This window comes from Drosophila serrata, unplaced genomic scaffold, assembly GCF_035046125.1.
Source record: "Drosophila serrata isolate PLE 108 unplaced genomic scaffold, ASM3504612v1 contig_382, whole genome shotgun sequence".
Taxonomy (NCBI): Eukaryota; Metazoa; Arthropoda; class Insecta; order Diptera; family Drosophilidae; genus Drosophila; species Drosophila serrata.
Genome location: NW_028257280.1, coordinates 4,151,181 through 4,164,347, shown reverse-complemented (window position 1 = coordinate 4,164,347; position 13,167 = coordinate 4,151,181). Strand labels below are relative to the sequence as shown.

Genomic DNA, 13,167 nt, shown 5'->3' with positions numbered 1-13,167 from the left:
TACCATATGGTGCTAATATTTTGACCGCTTCTGTAAGTGGTATTTTTAGCCGCTCCCGATATGGTCACACTTACACTTGCACTTGCAAATTCTCCTTACATTTCCCACGCCGGCACTTTTCCATTTTCCGGATCATGGCGCCACCGGCAGCGCGTGCTCGCTACATAGCCAACAAGGCGGACAACCAGATTCTCTCGAAGAAACCGCCCAAGCGGCTGGGCCTCAATGGCAGCAACAAAGATGCGGCACCGGCCGGCAAGAAGGATAAGAAGCAAAAGGACTCGAAAAAACGGTAAGAATGAGTTTTTCCAGGTCTGAATTCGACTTAACCGGTATTATTTAACTCTTGCCTGTCTTTAGCAAGCAATCGGCGAGTGGGAGCCAGGAGAAAAGCAGCACCCCGAATCCTATAATGCCCAGCGTGCAGACCGCCTTCAAGACCTTCGTGAGCGCCCGGCTTTGCAGCGCCATTTGGGCGTACATCGCCGACTGTGACGAGACCTTCAACTACTGGGAGCCGCTGCACTACATCATCAATGGCCACGGCCTGCAGACGTGGGAGTATAGCCCGCAATTTGGGCTCCGCTCCTACACTTACCTACTGTTGCAGGGCGTGCCTGGATACCTTTACCAGAAGATCTTCAATCCCAGTCCCATACTCATCTTCTACATGGTGCGGTGCATGCTGGGCTTTGGCTGTGCAGTTATGGAGAGGTTTATGTACAAGTAAGACCCACTGGTAAACCGCATCCTAGACAAATTATATTTGTATAACTATCATTTTTCAGGTCCATTTGCCAGGAGTTTGGCATACACATCGGTCGTCTCTGGCTAATATTCCAACTGTTCAGCGTCGGCATGTTCGTGTCCAGCACTGCTCTGTTGCCCTCCTCGTTCTCTATGTACTTCGGATGCGCTGCTCTGGCCGCCTGGTGGCAGCATAACTACAGTTTTGCCATATTCCTGACGGCCATCTCGGCTCTGTTGGGTTGGCCATTCGCCGCTCTGATTGCCATACCCCTGGTGCTGGAGATGCTGATCAGGCAGCGGGACTGGAAGACATTTGTTCAGTGGACCCTGATCTCGGGCGCCTCGGTTGCCATTCCCATGATTGCCATCGATACGAGCTACTTTGGCAAGCTGACCTTTGCTCCGCTGAACATCGTGTGGTACAATGTGTTCACCAGCCACGGACCAAACATTTTCGGCACGGAACCACTTAGCTACTATATCATCAATGGTTTCCTCAACTTTAACATTATATGGGTGAGAGTTTGACTAATTCTTGCATTTTACAAGTCTCTAATCTTCTTTACTGTTATCTATAGCTCCTGGCTTTGCAACTACCCATAATGCTGGTCATGGATTACCTAATTGTGCCTGCCAAGTCAAAGTCAACGCTTAACTTCCCCCACTACATCTCACTTGCTCCCCTTTACCTCTGGCTGTTGGTCTTCTTCGCCCAACCTCATAAGGAGGAGCGGTTTTTGTTCCCTGTTTACCCCCTGATCTCTCTTTGCGGCGCCATCACAGTGGATGTGTACCAGCGCATCTTCTTCCGCTTCAAGTCTCTGGTGTTCAAGATCAAGGCAGGCGTTCACTACCTGGACCACAGCATGTTCATTGCCATCCTGGTGATGGTGACAAGTACACTGCTCGGACTCTCGCGGGTGTTTGCCTTGTACAGGAACTACCATGCCCCCATGGATCTGATGCTGGAGCTTAATCAGTTCAAGACGGATCCACAATATAATCCAAACTCCATCTACAATGTCTGCATTGGCAAGGACTGGCATCGGTATCCGGGAAGCTTCTTCTTCCCCGCCCGGAACTTCCGCCTGCGCTTCCTAAAGTCCGAGTTCCGTGGCATGCTGCCGGCGTACTATGTTAACGGCGACAATGCCACCCAGGTGGTGCATCCCTACTTCAATGATCTCAATCAGGAGAACGAGCACATGTACTTTGATTATGACCAATGCGATTTCCTCGTCGATTTCGACGAGGGCAAGTACACGCCGCTGGAGCCCAACTATTCGAAGCGATCCAAGGAGTGGACAGTGATGAAGAGCCTGCCCTTCCTCATACCGGAGAAGTCGCACAAGGTGCTGCGTGCCTTCTATGTGCCATTCCTCACCGACAATCACATTCAGTATGGCGACTTTAATCTGCTCAAGCGGAAGGCGAAACGCAATGGCAGGTAAAGCTAAAGATCGGTCGTGCCATTTAAACAGCATTTTTTCCATAGCAAAAGTCTGGGATGATTTTTATAGGTAAAGAAATGAGATGTTGCACTGCAATTCCATGTCATTATGATTTAGGAGGTGTAGGTTTTCATTTGAGAATTAATCTTTCCATTCCCAAGATTGTTTTTGCCAAAGTGAATCCAGATATGATTCGTCTAACCCAGTGAATATTATTCTATACGTATTTGTTTCCAAGTCAACGTCCTAAGTCCTTTGTTTTTTATGTTGTGTCCATGCCAAAGTTGTGCAGTTCAATGCTGAATATCGAAGTAGAAAATAAGCCTAAGGAAAAAGAATATATAAACAACGAGATTCGTACAACGTTTCTGTTTTAATATTCGAAAACTTTATTGGACGCACTCGAATCGATCCACTTAAAATCGGGGAAGCAAAACTTTACAATGGAAATCGCTCGGACTTAGCCTAGATCATCATGGTGTGTGTGTGTGCTGGGGTCTGTTTACAATGCTATATTTGGTCTACTCAATGTACAATACACTTGTGCGCGTGGAGAGGGGAGGGGCCTAAACCTAATCCTAAACTGACTTAGCAGCGATATTTACAAGCACTCCGCGAGCAGCTAGCTGGACTGCCACAGCTCTAGAAGTAGACCGTCAAGTTGTTCTCCGAGGAGCCCATGGCATCGGTGGCAGATAGTAAATTGGAGCCGTTGGCATTGGCCGACGTGGTCGTAATGGTGGTGACCCCGTTGCCACTTATTGCTCCGGTGGCCGCCACCTTCCGGTTGTTATTCTCCGTCTGCAGGGAGTCGTGCTCGATCTCGTCCTCCTCCTCGAAGAGCTGACCGTTGGCGGAGGCGCGCGAAACGATGCCTGGCAAAAAGACTACTTATAGTGAGTGTTTCGGGTGAGATTGGGGCAGAGCATTCTTTTTTTTCTGGGGAAGAGTTTAACTTACTGCGCACTGTGGCTGCATAGCTCTCCCGCTGTCGTTCCCGATCCCGCTCTCGCTCCCGTTCCCTCTCCAGCAGGGCAGCGGAACTGCCGAGAGCCATGCTACTGCTGGCTCCACTGGCCACATGATGCAGACCATTGTTCATCGGATTCGCCATGGTGATATTGCCGCCGTGCTTCATGTGGAGCACAGAAACTCCACCGCTGGTGACGCTGGCCCCGTTGCCATTGCCATTCCCGGCCAGCTTCTCGTGGGTTACCAGATTGGCCGAGGATACACTGCTGTGCGCCTGGCTGTGCACACGATTCCGACCAAGGCCAAGGCCACTGGAAGCACTCTTGCCCTGCTTCTTGGACCGCACAATGTAGCAGCTAAGAGCCACGATGATCATCAGGAAGAGCCCCACGATCATGCCGAACATGCCCAGCATGCTGCTATTCCAGCCGGACTGGGCCAAGGTCAGACCCTCCATAGTCACGCTGACTGGGACGGAGGTGCTCCTGGGCGGCACACCCGTATCCGTGGCAATGGCTATCAGGTGTACTGTGGACTCGTTGAGGCTCTGCAACTGCTCCGGACGCATGTAGATATTGCCGGTGGCATCGATCTCGAATAGTCCAGCATGCTGACCCCGTAGTGAGAGCTCCAGCTTGTCGTTGCGATCGCCATCCGCCGCCTCCACCTTACCGATGAGAACGCCCTCAAAAGAATCCGCTCGGGACTGCAGGGACTGCTGGAGAAGGATGGAAAGTTGAAAGCTTAAGGACCTCCCTGCAAATCGTTTAGAATACTCACGCTCTTGGGCACCATAAACTCATAGTGTGTCTCCCTGAATCGTGGCTCCCAATCGTTGACATCGATCACATCCAGCGTGAGCTCGGCGGTGCTATTGGTCATTCCATCGGTGGCCATCACCTGGAACTCATGCTTGGTCATCTTCTCGTAGTCAAGTGGCTTGGCCAAGACCAGTTCCCCCAGAGATCCTACACTGAAGAATTGTGAGTTCACCGGATCCGGAATGGTGTACTTTAGATGTTTCCCTGGTTTGTTGGTTGGCAAGGCCAGTATTCGATTGCCCACCGCCGTGTCCTCGCGGATCCTCATCACAAATCTCTTCTGGACAAATGCCAGGGTACTGAGGTCACTGTGACTACCAGGACGCGTCAACTGGACGGTGGTTAGAGCATAGCGATCGGGATTATCGATCTGGGTGGCCTTCACCACCAGAGTGGCGCCATTGGCCACGTCCGCATAACCAATGGGTGTCAGCAAACTGATGGCTCCGTTGTGCGGATGAATCCGAAAGTATTTGGCATCCTGGGATTGGACTATCGTATACTGGATCGGAGCACAGATACCTTCATCCTGATCCACAGCTTTCAGTGGCTCCGGACGCATGCGCAGCTCTCCCGGCCTTCCATCCACTGGCAGCTCCGCTGTGTAGGATTCCCGCTGGAATCTTGGATTCTGATCATCTGCATCTGTGATGACCACTCGCAGCAATGTGTCCGAGTGACGTGGCGGCGTGCCCTGATCCTGGGCCCGCAACTTTACGGTGAAGTTCTGTAGCTGCTCGTAATCGAGGGCCTTTTTCAGCACCAGGGTGCCTTCGAGGGGATTAAGGAACTGCACAAACTCCGAATATGGACCTGGCAGCACCTGGTACTCCACGGTGGAGAAGGGTCCCGGCTGATCGGCATCTTCGGCCCGAGCTCCTTGCAGTATTCGCGTCCCGGGAACGGTCACTTCCGAGAGGGTCAGCGTGTACGGAGTGCCGATCCACTGGGGAGCATTGTCATTCACGTCGGTAACGCGCACATTCACGGGGACGACGAAGCTCTGCAGGATTAAAATGAACAGAGGGAATGGGTAAGTAATATTTATAATCCAAGAAATTTTCTTAAATGTATAATACTTTCAGATATAAAATCAATTGATTTCTAGTTCAAAATCAGTCCTTGGTATACCTCAAAGAAGTCCTATTACTTTGACTGATGACTAAGCAATTCTTCAAGTGTGTACACCTACCAGACGAACACCTTACTTGTAATCCTGGTCACTGACCCCTCGAGAGTTCAAAGCCCACCGCGAATGTCCTGCATACATTTGCATGTTTAGCGGACCTCACACTCGCCCCAAAACCAGGACGTACCCCAAACCCAAGGCAAGCAACCCCCCAATCCTCATTTTCAGCCCCGCAAACGGAAGCCTTAATGGCTAATTTATGGCCACCAAGCTGGGGCTAACCACAGACGCCGCTCCTGCTCCAGCTCCTCCTCCTTCGATTGCTCTTCGACTTGCAGCTGCGGTGGAGAACTACCAGAGTTGAGAGTTGTTTTGTTGATTCTAAAATTGAAATGGGCGTTCATTGTCTAGGAAAAAGTTTTCAATTGTTTATAGAGTTCCACGAAAAGCCGCAACTTCATGAGAATAGAATCGTGTTTACCGAAAATTTAACCAGCTTAGTTAAGCGCCTCCAAGGGAACACGCACTCTCCCAGTGGAGAAATGGGGTTCAAGGAGGTGGCGGCACCTTAGAGCAATATAGGTTAATTGGTTTGCCGCTGCCCATTGCACGAAGGGTTCCTTCGCAGCTGCGGAATGCGGTTGCTCGACAGGAAGTGCGGTCGATGTGGGCCACTGACCAGGACGGACGAACGACTGATTAATTTGCGGCTTTAACCTGATCGACAAGTGCTTAGCCATCATATTGTAATGTGACTATATTGCTTTAAATAATACTGCTAGCTTTTAACTTAATATTTTTGGTCAAACTCTTTCCGGTGTGTTTACCTTCGTTCTAGATTTTATTGAATATTATAATTATATATATATACAGTTGTCGCTTATCAAATCAAATTGAAAATTTCCCTTTTCTTTTTTTGAAACTACGAGCTTTTCTAACTGATTTATTGATATTTCTTATCGATTGATCGGATTTTCTTTCTGGCATCAATGGAAACGCATCTCTTAATAAAAAGCTTAATGAAAACTAGTTTAGCGTTTCGATAGATAGGTTTAGTTTTTTAGAAAACTGACTGAAAATGGAGTGTGTCCAAGTGGTTATGTTAATATTCGGGATGTTGCCTGCGTTCTTAACACGTAAGTTAGTAAATGATTAAAGGAATCAATTTCCCCATCTAAATATATACTAAAAGTAGCTTATAAAGAAAATGTACGTTTAATCAAGCTTAAAAGTGCATACTTATATATATGTATATATTTTTCTATACCTATTCAAAGCTGGTTTTTCCCCAAACAAAAAGAAATTTACAAAATTGTTCTGAATTATTTCTATTAATTTCAGAAATCCAGGGTCTGGACCTGGAGTGTGGAAAACTGCGGGAGGCCCAGCTCTACAATATGAAACAAATCACAGAACCTGACGAGTACCCGTGGGTTGGACGTGTGGGCTTTGGAAATTCCAGTGATCCGAACCCTGATTTGAAGTGCTCGGCGGTGCTGATTCACAAACGCTATGCTCTTCTCTCCGCAAGATGCGTGCTCACACCTTATGGCTTTGGAGACGCCACGTTTATCCTGTTTGGGGATTGGCAGGCCACCGAAAATATCCGGAAGGAAGACTGTCGCCGGGAGGGGAACAACCTCAAGTGCTCTCCGCCTCCGCAGGCAGTGAATATCGAGGAGCTGGTGGTGCACCCAATGTATGACAGCAAAAACTTTGACTATGAAATCGCATTGGCCAAGTTGGCGGGGAATGTTCAGTTCTCGGACTTTGTCCAGCCCATTTGCCTGCCACCTGTGCGAGAGGTCGAGGGGAATCACATCGCCCAGCGCCTGGAGATGACGGGATTCAGGGGAGAAACCTTTAACAAGGTCGAACCGCTGGCTGACGAGTACCGCTTTCGGACGAAGCTGGTGGTGCAGACGGCCAGTTCGGAGTTTTGCGCCTGGAATTGGCAACAAGTCGGGCTGACGTTTAATTCCGAGAACCAATTGTGCGCAATGGTGGACGTGAGGGACTCTGCTCTGACAGGCGGTACACTGATGGGCATCGAATTTGAGGGCGAAAAGCCCAGGAATTTCTACGTCATTGGAATAGCCAGCATTACGGTTAAGACTGCCTCAAAACCGCCGGTTATTATACATCAATTTATGCGTATCGCGCCATTTAGGGATTGGATTTTAAAAAACATGATATAGGGTTTATTTTACATTTCAATTGAATAAATAATTACAGTTATTGAGCTTGAAAAACAACAAACTATTAGGTAGTAATCTTACCGGATCCGTTGAGTGCCGTCGTATACAGATGACATTAACGTAGATGGACGAGGGACCCCTCAGACCCTCCTTATCCAGTTCCACCGAAAGGGCCAACTCCTTGGTGCCTGCCACAATCTCTACTGGAGCGTTCTTCTCCCTCAGCGAAAGGTTAATGTCTCCCGTCTCAGCAGTGGGATCTCCGTTTATCCTTAGTTTGCCAATTATGGAACCCACCGCCAGATCCTCAGTGGCTAGGAAACTTTCCGCTGAGCCACCGCCCTCGAGATAACAACGAGAGTCCAGTATGGCTCCAAAAGTGGCTGTAATAAAAGAGGAAAGGGAAAACATTATCTACAAGTGTAACTGGTTGGAATTTATAGGCATCCTCTAGCATAGTTCTTTAACAATCTTAGCTTGACCTATTTTAATATCGGTTACCAACTCAATTAAGCTTTTCTTTGGGCAAAAATTCAGTGTAAGGAATACTTTTCTCGAACGGACTCTCCCCCTTTCAGATTTACTTTCGGACTTTGCTGGTAATTTTGAATGAAAAACAAATTGCAGCGACAGGCAGAGGAAGCCACCACCACAGAGGGTAGGTGTGGAGCGGATTGTGTGCCTGGTCCAGTGTTTGTGTGTTCCAGTGAGCCACCTGTCCGAATCGCCAGACATGTTTGCTCGTACCTCGGATACGCTCTACTAAGCTTCCGTTTTCTTTCATTCCAAGTGCTGCAATTTTTGGGCCAGAGCTTCGAAGGCGAAGACCGACCGACCACCACCAGGCACACCTGGCCACATGGAACAACATCTTTCGACTGCTCCTCCTCATTGGGGTGCCTTGCAGCTGATTTGAGTTTCCGGACAAGCTCTGATATCTAATTGTGTTAGTGTGCAAATGGTTAAACCTGAGATGGTCATGCAAATTGCTCTGAACGGAGACCATTTGCCTTTCCCTTCCTCGTATGCAAAAGTGGTAAAAGTTCGTCCGTGAAATGGCTAAGGAAAAGTTAAATCGATTTTCTACACTTTGAGCTTTGTGTTTCATTAATTTTGATATTATTTTCTCTCTTTAAAATTACTTTAGCTTTAGTGATATTATGTTAATATAGGTTTTTAATTCCTTAACAAGCAGAGAGTCGAGAAAAATGACAACAAGTTATATTATCTCATTAAATGTTAATTTTACAATGATCTTAAGAGAATACTATTACTTATTATAAGACTGTTTTACTAAACTGAATTTACTTCAAAGTCTTTAACTTTTTATAAGCCTGTAAATTGGATGTAAAATCTTTTTATATAGTTAAGATTTTCTGTAAGTTGGCACCTTTATCACCTTGACTTATTAATGGCAGTATTAATAGCCTGATCTCCCCTCACTTTCATAAATTTGTTTGTTAAGTGCCTTAGCCCAATTACTCACGTCCCATGGGAGCATGACATAACACCTTTCTTGGGCAATGCTATTATAAAGTATTACAAGTATGTTCATACATATTTCCCAAGCTCCGGTTCCGGTTACTATCTATGTATGTACCTTCCCTTGACCGCCTGAAGAACAAGTTCTTGATATGTGTTAACAGTATAATTTCAGTTTGTTTGTTGTGTTTTTTTTTCTTTCAGCTCGTTCTGGTAAACGGTTTGCAATTGACCCTGAGTGGGGGTCATCTCCGGCGGGATTTTCTCCAGATGATATATGACGGAGGAGTGAAATCTTCTGCTCGTTTTCAAGATCTCAATTGTAGGTTAATTGTTGTGACATTGGGCAATGCACATGGCAATGGCGGAGATCTCTGTGCTGACGGACTTTCTTCGACAGTTAAAAGTGGTTTTTGAAATTAGTCTAATTGCTGAGGATTTATTACCCAATCTCTGTGATGTGTGCTGCTGATAACTCACGTACATGAATCTTGTGCTACTTTCTGCACAAAATGGAAAGTTTGTAAAGCCAACGCATTGGCATCCATCCCGCAAAAACCAAAATTTCGATTACCCAACTTTGGATCCTCCTCAACTAATTAGTGGCGAATGCATGTGTGGCAGGCATTGCACACACTATTAAAAATAAAACCCCAGACTAATTAGAGTCATCGAATAAAACAAAGCGGGTTCCAAAACCCATCGCCATAGAGACATCCATAAGGTGCAAATACCTCAAGCGTAAATCCTCGAAGCTTTGTACAAATAAAGTCGAGATTAAAGACCAAACTCCCGATTATGTAAGTTCTACTTTTATTTATTTATTTTTTGCAAAGTTGGTAGGGAGAGTGTGTGTAAGCCAAATGAAAGTGAGTTGGCGGCTGAACAAATTTGGCCAAAGACGTAGATGAATATGTGAGCATATGGTAAAGAAAAGTTTCAACAATCAAAAAGTTCAGAAAAAACAAATTTTCATACAGTTTGTTTTGGTTACTTTTTTCATTTTTTTTTTTTTTTTTTTTGATAAAACAACGAAAAGAGAAAAAGTGCCCCGTTCAGCTTGGTGATTTTCATGAAAACGCCACCGAAACGACAAACTCCTCGGTCTGGGCCACTGACTTTGCTTCACTATCTATCCGTCAAAGGGGTTTATTTTTTTGGGATTCCAAGTCGTAGTCGAAGCCACAAGTTGCTCCGCTCCGAGCGAGTTCTGTCTGGTTAAACATCGTGAGCATCGAGAGAGGCAAAAGGTATATTTTGCAATCAATTTTTCCGGCACGGGTCAAGCTATTTGAGAGTTATACATCTTAGAGCCCGTTAGGGAAGAACTTGAACTGTGACAGAGCCATTAAACCCCCGACTGCTGTAGACATTCTTTGCCCAAGTAGAGTAATGATTTCACTCAACTATGACAATGTAATGAACCGAAATTAATGCACTAAATGGAACTTCAAACTGGAGCAACAACTTCATGACCACAAGTCTCGGTAGATATAGGTATATATGCGTAAATGCACTCCAGAAAAGGTAAACTGCTCCACGGGAGGGGGAACTGGGATTCCGATACGGTTTGGGGGTATGTCTATATACTACACGAGCCAAGTTAGTCACGTAAAAAGTTGTATCAGCCATAAATCGTTGGACCAGAACGTCGTCGCCGTTGACGTCTTCGTATTCATCGCAGACTTTTCTCTAGTTTTCTGAACTTATCGCTTGGAATTTCACTATTTTTCAGTTTTTACTTTTCGAGGGTTACATGCGGTTAATTACTTTGTTTGTTTTCGATTATCAAAGACAACACTGGGATCAGCAGTTACTTAACCAGCATGCCAAGCTTATAACTATACTATTATTAAGGGTCTTTAATAATTGTCATCACAATAAAAGCAAATAAATCTTAAATATAGTTATTATTATGATATAAATTGCCTTCCTTATGACATCTTAAACTGGTGAAAGTTTCAAATACCTCACAGAATTTATGACTTAATTACTTGTGATTTCTTTTCTTAAGTTTTCTGTATATAACTTACCATTATTAAGCCAGCACAGACACCAGATCACGTAGTATATCCAATAAAGTTTTATCCACATTTTGTACAACATAATTTTGACACTTAACACTCAAGATAGTTTATTAAGCTTCTTAGAGCAACATAATACTTCCACAGAAATCATATAATTATCGTTCACTTCACTCGGAATTCCATATTCTTTATTTCCTTGATTAACTAGAATGTATTTCGTTAGTGTTTCTGATTTATTGCATGCAGTTTTATCTTTTCTTCAGCCATAAATTTTGCGTATATCTAAGATGTGCCATAAACGTTCTCGCCAGAATATTTCGTGCAACTTTTCCTTTGTTCTTTGCTCTGTAATTGACAAAATGGCAATTTGAAATGGATAATGTCTAGGGGGGAGTGGGGGAGTCTGCACTACCTTCTAGGCTGGGTATTACAAGATTATTAGATAGACAAAAGACTTTGGCACAGAAACCAAAGCAACTGGAACATTAGCACCCCCTACTTAGTCCTCCCCCCTGAAATCTGTGTTCTTCATATTTAGCATAGAGTTCCTCCTCATTCATTGTCTTCTGGTTGTGGGGCAAATGTCGCACACATGTCACCTCAAAGTTGGGAGTTGGTAGTTGGAAGTTGGTAGTTGTTGGTCGGGTGTCTTGGTCGGTTGCCACACATTGCCTTAGTTGTTGTCACCAACGGAATTGGCGGTATTTTTTTCCACCAGGCAAAACACCAAGAATAACACAATCAGGAAGAAATTCTTATCTTTTGACAGATTTTTAATACTCTTCTTAGGTTATTCAGAAAGATTTTATAATAAAAGGAATGTGTTTTGATATATCAATAATCATACCAAAAATAGGTATAAATTAATACAACTAAGTGACTCTTGGAATTCTTCTTAAGAAGTTCTTCTAAGAACCTTATAAAGTATCTTGGACATCACCAGGAAAATCAATTTATAAATGTTCTCGTTTTCTTCTAAAAACCTTATAAAGTATCTTGGTATCCCATAGGACATCACCAGGAAAATCAATTTATAAATGTCCTCCTTTGCAGAGATTGTAAGAACTCCCAAATTTGGTGATAATTTACTATATATTCTTCAAAGTCGAAGAGATGATCTTGGATCTCATTAGCCCTAAAAAAACCATTACACCCAATTCAAAGGGTATTAAGACAACAACAGCCACTAAAGGCGGTTAAGAATGTTTTTGTTGTTGTTTCCTTGGTTCCGGAATAGTCGGTCCCAGTGGAAGAATTTCCAAAGCCCGTTTGCATGGCGCACAGGAGCTTCCTCCTGGCCAGGATTTATGGCATGCCACACACACCGCCAGCAGCGGGTGGGGAAAAGTGTGTGTGCTCGGGGCACAGAGCATGGAGGATGATGATGGTGGCGGCTCTATGAACGTATTCCAAGGGGTTTTTGGGAGGACAGACAAACATTTGCATACAAATCAGCCGCTGGCCATTGGCCGATGGCCGATGGCGAAAATGAAAACGCTATTTTTTTTTTGACCGGAAGCCCGCGGAAGCGCACAAAAAAGTCATTCACCTGTGCAAAAACGTTTACATTTTCCGATATTCGCTTTGGGCGGTGAACTTGTTTTCCCTCGGGTTTTTCTTTCGCACTGGAGGAGATTTGGAAAAAAAAGTGTTAACTGATTTATAGCAGAGGTGAAGTTTAATGGGGAATAATTTAATGGATTCCGGCAGTGATAAATAGGTGTCATAAAAAATATTGAAGAAAAGGAAAGTTTCCATATTAATAAACTTTTTAAGCTTAGCGGGGAAAATTGAGATTCATCAAAAGATATACTATATATTACTTTAAAACATTTAGGGTAAACCTATTGAAATTTAGTTTTCTGAAGGAATCATCTTTAAAATTTGACGTGGTTCATTATCGAAGGAGTTTTTAAGAAGTGTTTGTTTGCAAAACTTTTAAAACAAATAAATCAAAAACTAAATTAATTCTAATACAACTTTTTGGCACCAAGAGTATTCAATAAACTAGACAGGAATATAATGAAGAAGAATTAACCTTCACTTTTTGTTTAAAAAAAAAGAATTTTTTTAAAACTGCTTCGTTCTTTTCAATTTGGTTTTCTTTTTTATCAAACTCAATAAGTACTTCTTGGTAAATAATTTTTTAATAATGTGTTGCTTAAGCCAATAAACTGTCACTTCTTAACCGTAAATCCTTTTTCCCCACATGACTCATAAGTTTTAAATCAGAATAAACATTCCGCCATTATTCATGTTTTCACTATAATTAATGCATTTTAAACACGCACTTTATCCTTTTTCTTGGGGGTTTGCACTCGTAATTCTTTTGGCTTA

At 44.2% G+C, this 13,167-nt stretch overlaps 3 protein-coding genes across 4 annotated transcripts; 2 read left to right on the top strand and 1 right to left on the bottom strand.

Moving 5' to 3' along the window:
- The first annotated feature begins 37 nt into the window (after positions 1 to 37).
- Alg9 (alpha-1,2-mannosyltransferase Alg9) lies at positions 38 to 2,561 on the top strand. Its single transcript, XM_020955637.2, has 4 exons — positions 38 to 292; positions 361 to 726; positions 789 to 1,266; positions 1,329 to 2,561. The coding sequence occupies exons 1-4, from the start codon at positions 135 to 137 to the stop codon at positions 2,199 to 2,201; spliced, it is 1,875 nt and encodes a 624-aa protein (XP_020811296.1). The 5' UTR covers positions 38 to 134; the 3' UTR covers positions 2,202 to 2,561.
- Positions 2,562 to 2,566: 5 nt separating this feature from the next.
- Cad96Cb (protocadherin Fat 4-like Cad96Ca) lies at positions 2,567 to 11,175 on the bottom strand. Of its 2 annotated transcripts, none has more exons than XM_086840532.1 (5): positions 10,837 to 11,175; positions 7,403 to 7,704; positions 3,954 to 4,997; positions 3,162 to 3,891; positions 2,567 to 3,076 (listed from the first exon to the last, which is right to left on the bottom strand). In XM_086840532.1, the coding sequence occupies exons 1-5, from the start codon at positions 10,907 to 10,909 to the stop codon at positions 2,844 to 2,846; spliced, it is 2,382 nt and encodes a 793-aa protein (XP_086696658.1). In that variant the 5' UTR covers positions 10,910 to 11,175; the 3' UTR covers positions 2,567 to 2,843. The 2 variants fall into 2 exon arrangements, with proteins under 2 accessions (XP_086696658.1, XP_020811083.2); XM_020955424.2 differs by having other exon boundaries at positions 3,162 to 3,888; positions 10,837 to 11,046.
- LOC110186739 (phenoloxidase-activating factor 1-like) lies at positions 5,980 to 7,382 on the top strand. The gene is made up of 2 exons (XM_020956004.2): positions 5,980 to 6,259; positions 6,465 to 7,382. Exons 1-2 carry the CDS (start codon positions 6,202 to 6,204, stop codon positions 7,319 to 7,321), a joined length of 915 nt encoding a protein of 304 aa, XP_020811663.2. The 5' UTR covers positions 5,980 to 6,201; the 3' UTR covers positions 7,322 to 7,382.
- Positions 11,176 to 13,167: the final 1,992 nt, after the last annotated feature.

Excerpts from the sequence above, each read along its gene's own strand:
- Alg9 (XM_020955637.2), top strand. The coding sequence starts at position 135 with ATGGCGCCACCGGCAGCGCGTGCTCGCTACATAGCCAACAAGGCGGAC. Across the intron at positions 293-360 it reads CAAAAGGACTCGAAAAAACG|CAAGCAATCGGCGAGTGGGA; the intron begins GTAAGAATGAGT and ends GCCTGTCTTTAG. Across the intron at positions 1,267-1,328 it reads TCAACTTTAACATTATATGG|CTCCTGGCTTTGCAACTACC; the intron begins GTGAGAGTTTGA and ends TGTTATCTATAG.
- LOC110186739 (XM_020956004.2), top strand. The coding sequence starts at position 6,202 with ATGGAGTGTGTCCAAGTGGTTATGTTAATATTCGGGATGTTGCCTGCG. Across the intron at positions 6,260-6,464 it reads GTTGCCTGCGTTCTTAACAC|AAATCCAGGGTCTGGACCTG; the intron begins GTAAGTTAGTAA and ends TATTAATTTCAG.
- Cad96Cb (XM_086840532.1), bottom strand. The coding sequence starts at position 10,909 with ATGTTGTACAAAATGTGGATAAAACTTTATTGGATATACTACGTGATC. Across the intron at positions 7,705-10,836 it reads TCTGTGCTGGCTTAATAATG|CCACTTTTGGAGCCATACTG; the intron begins GTAAGTTATATA and ends CTTTTATTACAG. Across the intron at positions 3,892-3,953 it reads AGTTTATGGTGCCCAAGAGC|CAGTCCCTGCAGTCCCGAGC; the intron begins GTGAGTATTCTA and ends ATCCTTCTCCAG.